The sequence below is a fragment of the Delphinus delphis genome, chromosome 15 (assembly GCF_949987515.2).
Source record: "Delphinus delphis chromosome 15, mDelDel1.2, whole genome shotgun sequence".
NCBI classification, from domain to species: domain Eukaryota; kingdom Metazoa; phylum Chordata; class Mammalia; order Artiodactyla; family Delphinidae; genus Delphinus; species Delphinus delphis.
The window spans coordinates 82270521-82288965 of record NC_082697.1 but is presented as its reverse complement, the minus strand read 5'-3'; the positions used below and the strand labels follow the sequence as shown (position 1 = coordinate 82288965).

At 50.5% G+C, this 18445-nt stretch overlaps 2 protein-coding genes across 8 annotated transcripts in view; one reads left to right on the top strand and one right to left on the bottom strand.

The window, feature by feature from the left end:
• TRRAP (transformation/transcription domain associated protein) overlaps window positions 1-4855 on the top strand; it is a 109605-nt gene extending 104750 nt beyond the window's left edge. For all 6 annotated transcript variants that reach the window (XM_060032430.1, XM_060032431.1, XM_060032429.1 and 3 more), the window contains 3 exons: window positions 1611-1814; window positions 1900-2094; window positions 3838-4855. In XM_060032430.1, the coding sequence (XP_059888413.1) occupies window positions 1611-1814; window positions 1900-2094; window positions 3838-4122 (684 nt within the window). In that variant the 3' untranslated portion in view covers window positions 4123-4855. The remainder of the gene's footprint in view (window positions 1-1610; window positions 1815-1899; window positions 2095-3837) is intronic.
• A 6377-nt stretch (window positions 4856-11232) lies between these two features.
• Window positions 11233-18445, bottom strand: part of SMURF1 (SMAD specific E3 ubiquitin protein ligase 1) — a 102232-nt gene continuing 95019 nt past the window's right edge. Inside the window, exons 16-18 of one of the 2 annotated variants that reach the window (XM_060032424.1) lie at window positions 17569-17770; window positions 16034-16118; window positions 11233-14489 (exon numbers count right to left, since the gene is read on the bottom strand). In XM_060032424.1, coding sequence (XP_059888407.1) covers window positions 14390-14489; window positions 16034-16118; window positions 17569-17770 — 387 coding nt within the window. In that variant the 3' untranslated portion in view covers window positions 11233-14389. The remainder of the gene's footprint in view (window positions 14490-16033; window positions 16119-17568; window positions 17771-18445) is intronic. The other variant, XM_060032425.1, reaches the window with a different exon arrangement.

Genomic DNA, 18445 nt, shown 5'->3' with positions numbered 1-18445 from the left:
TTACTGTGATTGCGCCCCTCCTACCGTCTCATTGTGGCTTCTCCTTTGTCTTTGGACGTGGGGTATCTTTTCTGGTGAGTTCCAGTGTCTTCCTGTTGGTGATCGTTCAGCAGTTAGTTGTGATTCTGGTGCTCTCACAAGAGGGAGTGAGAGCACGTCCTTCTACTCTGCCATCTTGAACCAATCACATACAGAGATTTTCTTAAATGCCTTGAATCAATAAGTTTTGGGCCTTTTTTGAGGGCCCCTGTGTGTGTGTGTGTGTGTGTGTGTATGGGGGGTAGCTCACAACCCCGCTGTAGCCTTCACCGCCTGCTTGTGCAGAATCTCGCCGTCAACCAGAAGTGAGAGCGTGGGCCTTCTGAGGTTTCTCATGAGCATGAGGCTGGCCTTCAAGGTTCCCAGGAATGTGGTGGAGCTTTTCAAAGCCCCCACGTTGTCTCACTCCCCAGCTTGTCCCTGGTCTGGCCGCCCTCTTGTGTGCTCTGAGTTCAAACAGACAAGCCCAGTAAATGGGAGTTTTTTTTCCAGAGGCTGCCGACAGGTCACCAGTGACCGTCCTCTGGGGATCAGGCCTTTCTGGGGTCACCACACCGATTCTGCCCACTCCAGTGGCTGTTAGCTTGCTTGTTTTTTACAGCTGCCGAGGATACAAGGCTGTTGGTTTTCAGGGCCACTGTGGAGCTGGGGAGGAAGGGATGGGAATAGGACAATTAAACTGCCACGAAGCTCACTGTTCTCACCAAGATTCAGCCTTCTCTTTCTTGAATAAAAGTTGCTCAGATTGTCGCAAGCCTTTAATTTCCAGAGTTGTGGAAAAGTTTGTTTTGATGGGTTTTGGCAGTGTTCTCATTGCATTTACGGAGCAGTAGATTTTGGAAGTCCTCACTCTGCTATCTCAGAAGGGCTTCTTTCCATTTTGCTGATGAAGTGAACAGAAACAACGCGTGATTGGAAGTCTGCGTGGTTCTTGGTTGCTCACGGCCTGCATACTAGTGGTTTTCCAGAGCACATGGGTGTGGCTTAGCCCAGAAGAGACCTGTATCCTTTACCAGTTGGTCTAACGGGAGCCAGCTTAACTCAACAAACTCTTTTTTGAGACCATCTCTAAGTATGTGATGTTTGAAACAGTATCGTGAGTCTTCCAGTGTAGAATTCAGTTTAAAGTGTTGTGTAACATCTAATCTCATTTTAAGACTAGCTCCTTCAGTTTATAAAACTTTTGTCTTTAATATTCTTGGTTACGAAGTATCCAGCTATTCTTTTGATCTTCTGTTCATCGGCCTGGTATATTCTGTGGTTGGTGAGTTATAGTATTCAGCTAATTACCTAAACTCTTGGTGAAACAGATCATTACACACCATGCAGCTGAGGCTTTTATTCGCAGAGCTCCATTGTTGCTTCGGGCATAAGACGTGGAACCTTGGAGGGAAATTGACCAATTTTGTGCATCCTCATGATTGGTCAAATGACACTGCGTATGCATTTGTCAGCAAAGTTCACTCAAGTGGTGCTAAGCAAGAAAGAAATTACAATATGAGAGTTTTCTTTTTGAAGGAAAAAAATAAGTGAATTTGATGGAAGAGTCATGGAGTGATGTGTCATTTCAGGTCCTTCGAGACATCCTCAAGGAAGTTCAGAGCAACATGGTGCCACGCAGCATGCTTAAGGAGTGGGCTCTGCACACCTTCCCCAACGCCACTGACTACTGGACCTTCCGGAAGATGTTCACCATCCAGCTTGCACTCATCGGCTTTGCGGAGTTCGTCTTGCATCTCAATAGACTCAACCCCGAGATGCTGCAGATCGCTCAGGTAACCTGATGTGAGCGGCCAGCCCTCCTGTAGAATCTGCGTCCTACTGTTTTAAGTTTCTGAAGCGTCTCCTTCTGAACTTTAGGACACCGGCAAACTGAACGTGGCCTACTTTCGATTTGATATAAACGATGCAACTGGAGACTTAGATGCCAACCGTCCTGTCCCTTTTCGCCTCACACCCAACATATCTGAGTTTCTGACCACCATCGGTGTCTCTGGCCCGTTGACCGCATCCATGATCGCCGTCGCCCGATGCTTTGCCCAGCCCAACTTCAAGGTAGGTAAGGGGTCGTCTTGTGAGGAGCACAGACTGGGTAACTCTGCACGTGGTGGGCTCACAGGAGCCCCTGATCTGCAGACAAGGCAGGAGGAGGGAAGAGCATTCACAGCACATTCACTGGGGAAAAGGGGTTTAAAATGTTCGCTATCCATGAGTGTTTAGGATGCTGAACCCAGTTTACAAAGAGCAATCTAGAAGCCTCTATTGGATAATTTCCCCAGCTACTACCTCTGTGTGTCAGTTTTGTTTACTCCATTTTATAGCTACCTTCAGTTTCTCATTTTGCAAACCTTTCTGCTTAAGAGGGCAGGTGTGTCCGTGTTGGATGGCTCCTGTCTTACTGGGGCTACGGTGACGGGCCCTAAACAGACATGACATGTGAGGCAAATAGTGAACCCCCATGAGATGCCACGTGGCAGATGCCCTTGGCCACGCCAGGGCTGTGACACTCTGCGCCTGGCACTGTGCTCGGGGAGGACAGACAGGGATTCAAATCCAGTTCATTCTCACCCTGATCCTGTCTCTCCACAGTTGGGGACGGAACACAATTTATTTTTTCTTTTAATTTCTGAGACCAGCTGTATTTCTATTGGTTTGTTTGTTGTTTTCCCAGATAAGCAGTTTGTGTCTAGAGAAGGCTGCAGACACCAGTTGCTTTTGCAAAACCCTTACATAGAACAGGTTTTACATTATGGAATAATCTCTTAACTGTGAACCAGAACTTTGTGCTCTTTTTAATCTTCGGTTGCACATGCCCATCAGTGTGGGATATAGTGATGAGCTGTTATGAACATGAGTGAGAACAAAGAGCCCACGGTTCCTTCTTGAGAAAGGAGTCTGCTCTGATGCAGGGAACAGCAGTGCACTTCTATCCACTTTGGCTTACGGCTTGAAATATGAGCTTCTCGTTTGTTTCCAGAACAATTGTTTCTATGCAATCAGGTAATTCTTAGAGTGGCATTTAATTGAAAACTTTAGGAAGAGTGAAGAAGGCCCTCCATATATTAAAGACCTGTTACGACTTGGAAAAACACTGGGAGTTACTCTGCACAGTCTGAGCTGGTGTAGATGGGAGGGAACTGGGCCTTCTCCAAACTCTGGGCCCAAATGTAGTGACTGCCTTTACGTTAGGCTAATATAGAGACCATGCTGTGTGGGAAGCTCCTTTAAAAACACATTCTGTTGGGGCCAAGTAACACAGAATAAAACCCTCAGCATGTCAGTCGAAGTTACTTTAAAGCAGCCCTGGTGCCTCACGAAGCTCCCGCGTCCTTTGATGGTGACAATGGGCTGAGGTCCCATGTTGTGGTTCAGGAGGACCTGTGCACGGTGTGCCCGTCGTGGGAACGCCATCTTGTCGGTGATGTCAGTGCCACCGCTGGCCTCTGGGTCCCCGGCCCTTCTCTAGTCCCCTCCCCCGGGTGCTTCTCACCTTCCTGCTGCAGCCACCACCTCCCCACCCTGTGGACCCAGTTTCCACAGTTCCCTGACCCCAGGGGGAGCGGCAGCCGCTGGCCCCTCCCTCCCTCCCCCTCCCTCCCTCTTTCTTCAGCTTAGAATCCACGGGGTGCCATCACGCATGTCTGACTGCGGTGGCCCCACCAGCGTGCCTGTGGCACCTGGCCCCGGTTGCTGAGGCTGATGGCCCATCGGCCGCTATGGCTGAGCCCCTCACTTGGGGAGCCGCCCTCGGGGCTGTTGTTGGTTAAGCGCGGACCGTTCTGTTCTCTCCCCACCCAGGTGGACGGCATCCTGAAAACCGTGCTTCGGGACGAGATCATCGCTTGGCACAAAAAGACGCAGGAGGACACGTCATCTCCTCTGTCAGCTGCCGGGCAGCCCGAGAACATGGACAGCCAGCAGCTGGTTTCCCTCGTCCAGAAGGCCGTCACGGCCATCATGACCCGCCTGCACAACCTTGCCCAGTTCGAGGGCGGGGAGAGCAAAGTGAACACCCTGGTGGCCGCCGCCAACAGCCTGGACAACCTGTGCCGCATGGACCCCGCCTGGCACCCCTGGCTGTGAGCGCGGCCGCGGCTGGCCGGGAGGGCGGTTGCTCGCCTGACAGTTGGAGGGGGACGAGCATCAGGAAGGTGAGGCCGTTCGAGGGGGGAGCTGAGACTTACCCCCAGCTTTTCAAGTAAAGACGCCAGGGTTCCCTCGTGCAGAATTTATGAATTCTTTTTTACTGAGTTCCTCCCTCCGTGTGAATGTACAGATTGAACTGTAGAAAACGCTTCTGTGTCGTCATTTTTAACTTTCAGAAGTTACACCTCCCAGGAGCTTCGTGCTTTTGTACAGAACTTCGTAACAAGTGTACAGAAAACCCACTTAGTTGGAGAACAGGAAATTACGAACGAACTGTGTTGGATTTTCTCGGAGCACAAACTTTTACGCTGTACGTAACCAGCCTCGGGAGCCTCACTGAGCAGCCGACTGGATGGACGAGGCCCGGGGCCCCAAGGGCCGCCCACTTCCCCTGCGTTCAGAGTCGGATTCCTCTGGGGAGACAGAACTGCAGAGCTGGCGGAGAACCTTGCTCTACAGGCTGGCTCTCTGGATGTCTTCTAGACATTTGCTGTCACTGTACTTGGAAAAAAGGAACACTTTTTCCTTCTTAATTTAGGAAGAAGCAACGAAGTTTTGTTCGTTAACTCCAGTCTGTTATGTTCACATTTTTATAAATATGAGCCTTGAGAATGTTCTATATGAATTTGTACAGTGTGATTTTTTTTAGAATAAATATTTTATAAAAGGATGAGTTGTTTCCGTGAGGTGTTCGCTCTGCCCCTCAGGGCCCCAGGCCAGCACGGCCTGTGCCCCAGTGTGGCTCCACGGTGACGGTCACGTGCGTCCAGGCAGGGTCTCGGCTGGGACTTGGGTCTGAACCACTCGGCGTGTGCTGTGATGCTGACCAGAAGTGCTGGTCCCGACTGATGGCGTCAGAGATGCCCAGGGATCTGGTCCCTTCAGCTGTGTTCACGTGTTTCAGGGCTGCTGCTGTGTAACCTGTGTGCGAAGGGGAGACGCCCAGAGGCCTCATCCTGGACCTGCGTCCCCGGCGGGGCTGTTCCCGGTGCCTGGAGCCCCACGCCTCGCCTCAGCTCCACCAGCTCGTTGGCCTTCAGCCCCTCCACCGGCACCTCAGGTACGGAGTGAACCAAGCAGCAGAGCCCTGCCCTAGAAAACACTGGAGGGACGGTTCCCCAGCACAGGCCGTGCTGTCAGCAGGACGAGAAACTGAGGCAGGACGGAGGAAGGGGTTGTGACTTTAAAATTACGATTCTGAATTTAGAAGGACTCGCCCCTTTGGGAAGTGTACCACATGTGCAGTGAGGAGGACAGCCTCTGAACAGCTCAGGGCCCAGACAGCAAGGCCCCCTCGGGGTCGGGGCCCTCGACCCCGAGGCCTGCCCTGTACCCCAGTGTCCCAGGCTAGCACAGGGTGAAGCCTGCAGCTGAGTTCACCCAAACCTCACCACAAGTCCAGTCCAGGGGGCGTAAACAAACGTGCCAGAAGCAGCGAAAGCTTGAGACTGTGGTGGCGCTGGGTTAGGACTGGGGTGCCAGCGCATTTGGGGTGGGTGGGACCGATGGCTACAACTTGAGGTCACCGTGCTGGTCTCCAGTCCTGGGAAACAGGTGGGCCCACAGCCCCTCCACTGCACAGAGAGGTGCAGCTCAGGGTGAGCAGCTCCTCCACGGTCCGGAGTCCCAGAGCCAGTCGTGGAGGAACGGCCTAAACCTCCTCCAGCTTGACTCTGGCCCCCGAGGCTACACCCTAGAGCATGGATGGAGGCTGAGGGGCCAGGTTTTGCCCAATTGACTGGACTCTCCCATTCTTTCTTTTTTTTTTCTTCATAAATTTATTTTTTTGTCTGTGTCGGGTCTTCGTTGCCACGCGCGGGCTTTCTCTAGTTGCAGCGAGTGGGGGCTACTCTTTGTTGCGGTGCGCGGGCTTCTCACTGCGGTGGCTTCTCTTGTTGTGGAGCACGGGCTCTAGGTGCATGGGCTTCAGTAGTTGCGGCACACAGGCTCAGTAGTTGTGGCTCGCGGACTCTAGAGCGCAGGCTCAGTAGTTGTGGCTCGCAGGCTCTAGAGCGCAGGCTCAGTAGTTGTGGCGCACGGGCTTAGTTGCTCCGCAGCATGTGGGATCCTCCCAGACCAGGGCTCGAACCCGTGTCCCCTGCATTGGCAGGCGGATTCTTAAGTGCTGCGCCACCAGGGAAGTCCCTCTCCCATTCTTTCTTTGGAGCTAATTATGGGTTATTTTACAAATACTTGGCTGTTTTTGTGAGAAAGCATCTTGGATTGCAGAATGACAGGAGCCTGTATCTAAAATGACAGGTGTCATCGTGCCGTCAGGCTGGACGGGGAAGACGCCCATCTGTCTGACAGTCCTCACTGTGTAACAGGGTCTCGCAAGCTGGGGTCAGGACTCATTTGAAACAAGCCACTGAGTTGCCCTTGTATGCTTGGAGAGTTGGCGTGGAGCCTGGTGGTTGTGTAGATGTGTGGATGGCAGTTGGGTGAAGGGAACATTTGTTTCTTAGCCTCGATAGTTGGGAGTCTGGAGTCGGTATCCTGGTGAGAAGGGCCTGGGTCCCATGCCAGGCTCGCCCACACTGTCCCAGGCACTGACCCTGGTTCCTAGGAAAACCAGCCTCTGAAGAGCCAGGGCAGGAGAGAGTTCCCCACTGGAGACCCAGCATCTCCTGAGTGCTGCCTGTGAGTCGGAGTTGGGAGTCCTGAGCCAGTGCTTCAGTGACCAGGAGCCTCTGCATTCTTCCCCAAATGTGGCACTGCTGGGACCTGGGTCCTCAGGAGCCAAGGAAGGTCAGAGAAAGAGGTGGTGTGGGGAACCACACATGGGTGCCTCTGATTCTCCAATCACTGTTTCGAAGTTAGTACGATTATTAGACTGCTTTTTAACTGTAAAATATTACATAACAGAATTTACCATTGTAACCATTTTTATGTGTACGGTGCAGTGGCACTGAGTACATTCACATCATCGTGCAACCATCACCACCTTCCATCTCTCTCCAGAACTTTTTTTTATCATCCCAAACAAAAACTCTGTTCCCACTAAACACTGTCTCCCCCTCCTCCCCGCAGCCGCAGGCAAACACCCCTCTCCTTTCTGTCTCTATGAATTTGACTACTCTGGTAATCTTACATAAGAATCACAGGATATTTGTTCTTTGGTGACAGGCTTATTTCACTTGGCATAATGTTGTAGCATGTGACAGAATTTCCTTCCTCTTTAAGGCTGAATAATGTTGCATTGTGTATATATATATCACATTTTCTTTACCCATTCATCCATTGATGGGCACTTGGATTGCTTTCATTGTTCGGCTATTGTGAATAATGCTGGAATGAACGTGGCTGTTTTGGGGGGAGTCGAAATACCTGTTCAGCTCCCAACTTTCAATTCTTTGGGGAATATATACAGAAGTGGAATTTCTGGATTTCATAAGGTAGTTGTATTTTTAATTTTTTGAAGAACCTCCATATAGATTTCCAGAGTGACTGCACCATTTTACATCCCCACCAGCAGTGCACAAGCGTTCCAATTTCTCCACATCCTTGCCAACACTTGTTTTCTGATTTAAAAAAAAAAAACAAAAAAAAACCCTTTTTTTTTTTTTATAAGAACCATCCTAATGGGTGTGAAGCAGTATCTGTCTCATTGTGGGACTGGTTTGCATTTCCCTCATTATTAGTGGTGTTGAGCATATTTTCATGAGCTTGTTGACCATTTGTATCTTATTTGGAGAAATTCATATCCATTGTTCATTGTTTTTTTTAAGTTGTAGGAGTTCTTTATATATTCTGGATATTAAGCTCTTATCAGATACATGACTTAACAGATATTTTCTCCCACTCTTTGGGTTGCCCTTTCATTCTGTTGGTAGGGTCCTTTCTTGCCCAAGTTTTAAATGTTTCTTAAGTTCAATTTATCTAGTTTTTCTTTTGTTGCCTGTGCTTTCTCTTTTCATATCCAAGGAATCATTGCCAAATCCAATGTCATGAAGCTTTACAAAGTGTTTCTGCTAAGAGTTTTATAGTTTTAGTTCTTACATTTATGTCTTTGATCCATTTTGAGTTAATTTTTATACATGGTGTGAGGTAAGCTTCATTCTTTCGCATGTGGATGTCTGGTTTTCCAAGCAACATTTGTTGAAAGACTGTCCTTTCCCATTGAGTAATCTCGGCACCCTTGTCAAAAGTCATTTGGCCACATATGAGGGTTTATTTCTGGGTTATCTATTCTATTCCATTGGTCTGTATGTCTGCCTTTTTGGCAGCATCATACCATGTTTATTACTGTAGCTTTGCAGTAAATTTTGAAATCAGGAAGTGTGAGACCACCCACCAAATTGTTCTTTTTAAGATTGTCTTGGCCAGTTGGGGACCGCTGTCATTCCATGTGAGTTTTAGGGTGGATTTTTCTCTTTCTGCAAAAGCGTTGTTGGGATTTTTATATAGGTTTGTGTTTGAATCTGTAGATCATTTTGGGTGGTAATGATGTCTTAACATTAGTAAGTCTTCTTACTCATGATCCCAGAGTGTCTTTCCATTTATTTGTGTCTCCTTTCTTTCACTTTATAGGTTTTCTAAAAAAAAAAATTTTTATTATTATTTATTTATTTAATTTTTGCTGTGTTGGGTCTTTGTTTCTGTGCGAGGGCTTTCTCTAGTTGTGGCAAGCGGGGTCCACTCTTCATCATGGTGCGCAGGCCTCTCACTATCACGGCCTCTCCTATTGCAGAGCACAGGCTGCAGACGCACAGGCTCAGTAGTTGTGGCTCACGGGCCTAGTTGCTTCGCAGCATGTGGGATTCTCCCACACCAGGGCTCGAACCCGTGTCCCCTGCATTAGCAGGCAGATTCTCAACCACTGTGCCACCACGGAAGCCCCTATAGTTTTATAGTTTCAGTGTACAAGTCTTTTATTTCCTTGGTTAAGTTTATTCCTATTTTATTCTTTTTGATGCTACTATAAATGGAATTGTTTTCTTAATTTCTTTTTCAGATTGTTCATCGTTAGCATTACAGAAACAGTTGGTTTTTGTTTGTTGATTTTCTATCTTGCAACTTTGCTAAATTCATTTTTTAGCGTTAGCAGTTTTTTGGTTTGTTTTTAATCAGGAAGAAAACCATTTATTTTAAAATAGTGTTGGCAAAAATTTTCTTTGGAAAAAAACCATTTTAGTTGTTGGATGAACGTGGTAAAAAGTATGAAAAGATAAGCTTCAGTCTAGTTTCTTTTTTTTTTTTTTTTTTTTTTGCGGTACGCGGGCCTCTCACTGTTGTGGCCTCGCCCGTTGCGGAGCACAGGCTCCGGACGCGCAGGCTCAGCGGCCATGGCTCACGGGCCTAGCCGCTCCGTGGCATGTGGGATCTTCCCGGACCGGGGCACGAACCCCTGCATCGGCAGGCAGACTCTCAACCCTGCGCCACCAGGGAAGCCCCGGTCTAGTTTCTTGAAGGAATGATAAGAACCAAGTAAGAGCTCCCTGAAATGCTTCACTTAAAAAGAGGATCATGACGGGGGGGGACAGAATAAAAGATGTAAGTTGGGTCTTGAGGAAAAGGTGGGACTTGAGAAACATGGAAAAAGACAGGAGCGAACCAGGAGACAGTCTGCACAGGTGGTGGATACTTCAGGAGGGACCAGGGAGTATTTCGATGGGCACCTGGGCCACCTCTGGCTAATGAACCAGCTAACTGGGATGGAGGGGAGAGGAGAAGGTCAGAACCACGGGTAACAAACACTGGATTATGAGCCACTGTGAGCTGGTGCTGAAGTTTTCACCCATCATTAGAAAAATCAGTGCACCAAAGTGAGGTCTTCATAAAAGACAACCAAAACAATAGTCTTTCATTGTGAAAAGTTTTGATGTTAAATGTCCTTTTAAAATGAAATGTTGGTGATACAGATGATTTTTATCTGGTAAGTATATTTTACTGGTCTATAAAACAGAAAAGTTTGGGAAATACTAGTCTAAACATCTCATGGCTATAAGAGATTCCTTATCACTAAAATAGTGTAAGATATTTTTCACCTGTAGCTTATATTTAATTCCAAAATCTAATGAAGAGTCCCCCCCAAAAAAAGTGTGGGCCTATATCATGTATATGTATAGATAAAAAAGCTTAAATAAAACACCACCAAATAAAATTCAGGACTGTTTTTACCCCTATGCCTCATAATTGTAATATGATAAAACAGTTGTGTGCAACACAACCTAGTTATGTTATTCTTTTTTATGTTTTTGCATAACATGTATTCTTTTTAGTGAATTATCTAGTTACTGTATTCATCTTGAACCTACCTGTCTACCTTCAAATATTCTATTTCACCTATAATGTAAGAATCTTACAACTGTAGACTTCCATTTCTACCCCTCATCCTTGGTGCTGTTGTTACATGTTTTATTTCTACATATGATATTAACTCCACAATACATCATTATTACTTTTGCACTAGACTATGCATTCTTTTTTATTTTTTAATTTTATTTTTGGCTGCATTGGGTCTTCGTTGCTGTGTGCAGGCTTTCTCTAGTTTTGGCGAGTGGGGTCTCCTCTTCGTTGCAGGGCGCGGGCGTCTCATTGCGGTGGCTTCTCTTGTTGCGGAGCATGGGCTCTAGGCATGAGGGCTTCAGTAGTTGTGGGGCACAGGCTCGGCAGTTGTGGCACAAGAGTTTGGTTTTTTATGGCTGAGCAGTATTCCATTATATATATGTATATTTTATATATATATGTACCACATCTTCTTTATCCATTCGTCTGCTGGTGGACAGTTAGGTCGCTTCCATATCTTGGCTATTGTAAATAATGCTGCTATGAACATGGGGGTGCATGTATCTTTTCAAATTGGTGTTTTTGCTTTTCTTCAGGTATATGCCCAGGAGTGGGATTGCTCTATTTTTAGTTTTTTGAGGACCCTCCACTGTTTTCCAAAGTGTTATCAATCTCTCCTACAATTCTGACTGTAAGTTTGCCCCTTTTCTTTAGAAGACCCTTGCCAGACCGCTGACTTCCTGTCTTATGGGATGTAAAAAAAAAAAAAAAAAAAAAACAGCTGTTCCACACCAAATAACAGGCGCCAGAAACGTAAAGTTGTGAGTTTATTGCATATGTAACAAAATGAACCTGACCGCCGGGGTCCAGCCTGCTGTACAATCACTGTTTGTTTTGTGTTTCCAGCTGGTTCTATAACCACATTAAATAGAACTAGTATTTCTTTAAATACTTTTGATTTTGACATAAAACAGAACATTTAGTGTACAACTTTCACAAAATAAATCAGCAATAAAAACAGTGGGAAGGATAACAAGGATAGCAGCAATACTTAAAAACAAGACATTACAAAATAAATTAAAAAATACATTATAAAGTGGTTGAGAAACAAAAATAAACAAATTTTTAAAATTCATACTATGTTTTGGGAAGGCTGCCGTGCAGCACACACCTGGCTGCGGACGGGGGCGGAGGGGCGTTTTCTCGGACAGCTCCGATCGGAGGACCACCTGACCTGCATTTGGACCACGCGGCCCGGCAAGCTCTGGGGCCGCAGTTCCAGGCGCTTCTCCCTGCGGGAGTCAGGAGAGCTCCGCCCACTGTCACCCCGGGGCCCCTCCGTTCTCCCCACAGCACTGGCAGAGCGGTGGTTTGCTACATCCCTGAGGGTCGGCTGATGACCGCTGGTGAGGCAAGCCTGGAAGTCGGGCCCTGAAGCATCTGGGCAGAGAGCTGAGGGGACCAGGTGGGTCGCTGGGGTTCCCAAGAAGGGCGACAGATGGGGAGGCTCCCGCAGACCCCAAAACCCACGGCTTGCCACACTATTCTTTGGTGGGGGTGGTCGGGGGGTGGGGAGTGTTCCAAAGGCCCAACCCACTGTGGACAGTTACGGTTCTAGGAGCAGTGCCACCGACAGCCCTGTTTGGCAGGAGTGACCTGGGGCTCCGGAAGGTTCTGCTGTGCCAGGCTCCACAACAACCCACGCAGCTGGCGAGGTGCCCGCGTCCCAGTACGAAAGCGGAGACCCAGGCCTTGCGGGCAGGTAAGTCGACTTTCCCCAGCAGCCCGTGGAGGAGCCAGGACGTGAGCCTCTGGAGCTTGCCGAGGTGACACCTGACACGTGAGGGTGGCCTGGGGCCGGCAGGGGCACTACCCATCCCACCCCCAGCGCCCGCCATCAGCAGGAAGGCAGCTTTAAAGGAGGCAAATGGCACACTCCTGCTTCCAAGTCTTTCCAACCACTAGACCCTTGTTTCCTTCCTAACTTCCTGTGGATTTTGGCCGACACCACAGGATAACTGGGTGGGCCTTCCCCCCTCAGTCTCGAGGGCCTCAGTTCCCGGATGGCAGTCTCCTCCTTGCGGTTTAGGTCCGTGTTACAGAGGAGACCTGTCTGGCGGGTGAGAGTGGTGGTGGTGGGGGTCTGTCTGTATCATTCATTTCCTCATTCCTCCAGAGGAGGACCCACGGCAGCCAGCTTCCAGGACGCCAGAAGGTGTCATGGGGAACGAGACACAGGAGAAGCCCAACGGGCAAGGCGGGACTTCGGAGAGACTCAGCCCGCAGTCCATCCTGGACGTTCTGAACGGATTACATTCTCCTTCTGCAGCCAAGGCATCCTTCCTATTCTAGAACCTCAGCAAGTCACCCAGAAGCACGGCTTTCTCTCGCTCCTGGAACCTCCAGCCAGTGAACTCCGGCCTGCCAAACGTCAGACCACTGGCTGCTTCCCGGTCGAGCCGAAGAACCACAGCAAGGTGCAGGGGGTAAGTAAGTGCGCCTCCAAACCTAGCACCGTCCACAGGCGTTAGGAACAGAAAGAACAGACGGGACAGTCGGCCAGAAAGCTCCTTCCAAACCCACCTCAGACCCGCAGCTGGATCCCAGCACTGAACTCGGAACCTTACAACAAAACTTCAACAGTGAAAGGTCTTGCTAATGAATTACCCTGCACTCGCCCCCCAAACAAAAACCACCACCATACGGGAGAACTTGCTGCCACTGCTGCCACTTTTCTGCTGAACTTTATCTGAAATCAAACCACTTTGTTAAAATACTTTTTGATCTTCTGTGCAAATTGGAAAATGCTGGTAGAAACCTAGGGTCAAGGCTTGCTTTGGCCTTGCTCATATCGGGACAAGTGAATGGAGCAGCAGTTGTTAGTGTCACCATCAGACGTTGGGGAAGTGGGCTGAACGTGTCACGGTGGAGTGGCCCCTCTCTGCCTTCAGGTTTCCATCCACGACCTACTTCTTGTAAACAAGTAAGCTGGGGTGGATTTAGGCCATGGAGGTTATCCGTTCTCTCGCTCCCTTTCAAGCTAGTTGGCACCAAGCCAGCAGCCACAGTGATGGAACTTCGTTCTGTTAGTTTAGTGCTTTCCACAAAACGGTTTGTTAGCATGCATGTGGCCCAGTCGACGCCCTTCCAAGTACAGCCTGCGCCTGGCTGCGAGCATCTGAAGCTGGGTTTGGGCTGCTTGTTTATAAGCTCTGTTATGTGGTGTTTTCGCTGGGAAAATATTTCAAACTGGATAGATAACGTGGCTAAAGGGACTCTTAAAAGGAAAGATCATTTTTCTTTATGCAAAACAGATTTTTCAACCAGGAAACCCTGAAAAGAAATAAATACCCAGGCCTCCAGCACAAGCTGCCCCGATTCCCTTACCTTTCCAAAAGGGAAGCACAGTTTTGATGCCAGCTTCCTGCAGTGGCAGAATTCCAATAAGCATATATTATACGGTTATTGTTCAGGTAGAAATTAATCTGCTACCCAGAGCAGGCTGCTAGGATGTGAAATTTGGAATTTGAGCTGCTGAACTTGAACACCTCAGGTCTGCTTGGAGACAGAAGAGCTAGTCCAGCTACCAGGGCCGAACCCTCAGGCAGCCCCGCTCAGCTCCATAACTGTGAGTCAAGACTCCTCTAAAGCCCCCAGGGCAGTGAGCCTGTCACCAGAAGCGTTACAACCGTAGCAGAATATCCTGTGTGACCGAAGCAGTGCTAAACCTGGCTGCGTTTTATTGGATGGGTGATGGAAGGGGTGGGGGGGTTCTGTCAGGAGGAAAATATGGGTGAGAGCCACCAACTGAAGTCCCCCCGCCCCCTTTGCTCCCCCAACGAGAAGCAGGGGAGACAAGCCTTTCCCTCGGGTGTTCTAGGATTCCAGGGCCTCAGCCGGCTTCGCGGAGGCACACAGAGAGCATCGCTTGGGGTCTGGTGGCCGTGAGCTAGCATCTGCTGCCTTGGGCTGCACTTCACTCCACAGCAAACCCACAGGTCTCCTCCACTGCTGTCAGCAGCTTCTCATAGAGCTTCTCATATGACTCGTAGGGTGGAATGTCGATCCGGTTAAAGCTGGAACGGGACAGAAAGGTGAGAGACTCACTGCTGGTGCCGCCTGGCCTGAGGACCTGCTCCCAGGACAGGGTCAGGGCCAGGCCACAGCAGAGCCTTTGCGGCCACAAGCACACACATGGTGGGGACAGGGCAGAGAGGACGGGAAAGCGTCTCATCCACCTGGTTCTGGGAGATGGGGGAGAGTTTTCCCCTCTCCTCTGGTGCTTTTCTGCTTCTTAGGCAACGATTTTCAGTCAGTCAACACACAGCAAAACAAATCTTATAAGATCTTCCAAGTGAGTATGTACTGCTTAGATTAGGACAAAGCTCTCAACTTGTTTTTACTGTTGTTTTGGGGAGAAGTTATTTCTCAGACCCAGGAACACCACGTTTGCAGAGCACTGCAGCCCAGGCTGGCTGCAGTCAAATCACCACTAACAATTCACTGCCTGTGGATCTAATCCCCTGTGACTTAGATCTGAGAGCAAAACGGGGCAGTCTGGAGTATTTCCTGCAAAAACAGAAACTGTATCTCAAAAATAATAAAACGTCAAATCCCTGATAGAGGATTAAACGACCGGGTTAGCATTTCCTCAGGGAAGTTCATTCCCAAAGCTGTGCCCAGAAGACACCTTTGTAGACGATATTACCTCATAACAAATCAAAAACTGCAAGATTCTGACTGAGAGGACAGAGTGCCTCCTGAATTGCTAGAGGTTAAGTGGTTGAGGATGGCTTTTGTCAAGAAGGAGTCGGGCTAAACGGCGTGGAGGCTTCTCAGGGGGCTTAGCACTGGACGTTCTTCACGTCCGTTTTACTCAAAGCACTAAACCATTAGAGAACACAGCCTGCTGGCGCGGGAGCAGCCCTGTGCGTTAGCATGCGCCACCCCGGGACGGCCATCCTGGGCGCAGACCCTGGGCCCGGGGAGGGCGCGTCCTCTATCTCAAGGACATGGAAACCCAGTTTGAAGTCATGGACAGCGTGGGAACCCACAGCCTTGGTTCCCAACCAAGAACCTCCCATCACATCACCATGCATCCCGGCAACATTTGGAACTGACTCTCGTGAACCAGAGGTGGCTCTCGTCTCAAGAAATGGCTCCCAAAGTGCATGTAAGTGATTTGATTTTAAACCACAAAGGAAATAACCCACTACGGGTATTGTTTAAGTGAAAATCAAGGGAGGAAACATTTTTCAATACACAAGGTGCATCTGTCATACGCAGAGTTCTGAGAGGAGACCAATAGCTCCAAACTTAAAACTGCAGTGTTCCCTCCTGACACTGCACATGTGTGCGCGCGCACGCGCGCGCACACACACACGCACACACACGCACACACGCACACACACGCACACGCACATGTGCGGCAGGACCCAGCGAGGTGACGACTGGGGCCGGGGAGCGGCTCCAATGTCAGTCACGTCTCCAGACAAAACTGGGTTCACGAAAGAGCCTCGTGCTGACCCTCACGTGCGTGCTGTCCACTGCAGAGTCCAAGTAAGAAAACAGCTCAGAAAAGTCACGCACGGAGACAGGCTCCCAGGGCGCTGGTCCTTACCAGGTGTGGGCCTTGGGCAGGTTGTCTGTGTTCGCGTCGATCAGGTGGATGGTGAACAGCCGCGGCCCTGCGGCGCCTGTAGAGCCTTACAAGACAGCATTCTAGTTAACACGCTTCAGAGGCCGAGGCTGGGCCCTTGTCGCCACCCCGAGGCCCTGGTGCCAGGCGGCCGTCCTGCCAGAAGGTCACGGGGCTCACACGGCCACACAAGCCTCTGCCTGCTTTCAGGATGCACCTACCGTGACCATTAAGTGACTAACACCAGACATTTTAGAAAATCACAGGAGCAAGGCAGAGCAAAGGCGGGGACCGCTCTCCTCTCACCCGACCACGAGCCTGCTCCAGGGCGCTTATCTGAAAGCAAAATCTTTCAATCGCCAGTGATTTTTTTTTTTTTTTTTAACAGAAATGTCTAGCAAGCAGGATATGGAGTCAGGAAACCTCCCCAGGCAGAGGCCCAGTGGCAAAAGAAAGACACAAAGGCTGGGACCAAAGCCCTAGGACGAGAAGTAACTTCTCTCACTCCAAGAGGGAGGAGTCGTCTACAGGGAACGTACACGTGAAATCTATCTGCTCCCACTAAGTTTTAAAATATTAAGATTCTTCACCTTACTCCTGCCGGTTGTCAGGGTTATCAAGTGACAAAACCCCCTAATTTTACAAATCACAGAGCCCTAAAGAGGCCTTCAAGGACTTTCCCAGTTGGCTGTGCTGACCACGAGCCCCTCCAGAGGCTCAGAAGCCTCGTTGTGGACAGCCTCCCACCCCCTCCTCCTCCAGCCCCCAGCTCCAGACCCAGGTGAGCCAGAGACCCAGCCAGAGCCGGAAGGGATGCATGAGAGGACAGGGACCTAACTGGACAGGGTAGCCTCTCAGGCAGGCCCCTTGTACAGATGAGGAAACCAAGGGCCCGGGAGGACCCCTGGAGCTGTGACCCACACGGCAGCAGTGTGCTCTTAGAGACTCAGGACTGCAGTTAGAGAGCTGCTGTCAGAAAGTTCAAAAATTAACCCATGGTGCATTTTTAAATGGCTTTCTTTCCCCACAGCCTTGCTCTTTGTACCCCCTCTCTGTCACCAATTCTGTTGAGGGAGGGAAGCGGAGGCCCCGGCTCCCCTGGGCCTTCCTGGCTCAGGTCTTTCCAGACCCAGCCCTGTGTGGGCAGCAGCCGGCCGGCACCCACCACTGCTGTGTCACGTGGCTCAGAGGCCCTGGGAAAGGTGGTCTGAGGTGGGCGGGGCTCTGTGTGATGGACATGCCCTCCTACATCTTTCCAGATGTTTTCTTTCACCTTGGGCAAAGGATAGTAGAGCCTCAAGCCCTGGGGGCAGCAGAGAGAAGGGCAACCGGAAGGCCATGGCTCGTGTGGAGGGAAGAGGGTCTCTCCAGCCCCTTGGCCAGGCAACACCCCTGCAGCACCGAGTGTCTGTCATGAAGGACCCGAGGCCATGTCGTCTCCTGGCGACACCCCAGGACGACTGCCCGCCGCCGCCCGCGCCCCAGCCCAGCACCAGCCCCACCACCACGTCAGTCACCTTGCAGCGCCTTGAAGCCCTGGAGGGGGACCCGCGTGGAGCCCGTCACGAACTGCAGCAGCCGGGCCCTCCTCTCCTCGTCGAAGGTCTCCACCGCCTGCCAAAACCACCGGACCACGTTGCTGTCAGCCCCGCAGTGCTTCAGCCGCGTGTTGGACTTCCAGTCGTCCAGGTCGATCTTGTCCAGGCCGCCGATGATCAGCTGTGAGGGCGTGAAAGCAGGTCACCTCCCCGACGTACAAACCGACGGGTGCCCAGCTCCCAGGACACGGAGAGCGTTACAAACCACGTCCCGACAAACCGGACACGCATTCAGACAAGTCGACAGACACGTACACAGCGGGCCTGAGGCCCACGCTCTGTGTCTGCACCTCCGGGCCGGCTGCCACCCCGAGGACGCTGGTGCGGCTACTCATGTGACGTTTCCTTAGCAGCGCGTGCGTGTGTGCGTGTGCGTGTGTGTGCACTGCACTGGGGAGGATGGAGGACCGAAGGACCAGCCACAACAGCTGCATGGAGCCACCCGTAAAGTGGGGCCGCCTCCCGGGGACGCGTGGGGCTTGAAGTCTGAGGAGGAGGGAACAGGTCAGGGACGTGCTTGTTGCTGTGACCTGCTCCGGAGCCATCGCTCCCCCCAGGGAGGCACCTCGGGGCCCACAGCTCTGGCACCGCCCTGGGGCCAGAAAGGCCGGGAACAGCCTGAAAGGCAAGGGCTACTTGGCACCAGAAGCGGATGGGGTGCGCAGGAATGGCTTTGTTCACGCCCATGAAGAGGGACCAGAAGCGACAGTAATACTTGGTTCTGGGCCTAGTAACAGCCAGAATCAAACAAAGCAGCTGGTCATGAGAACTTCCTCCATCTGAGGTGACCCCCAGG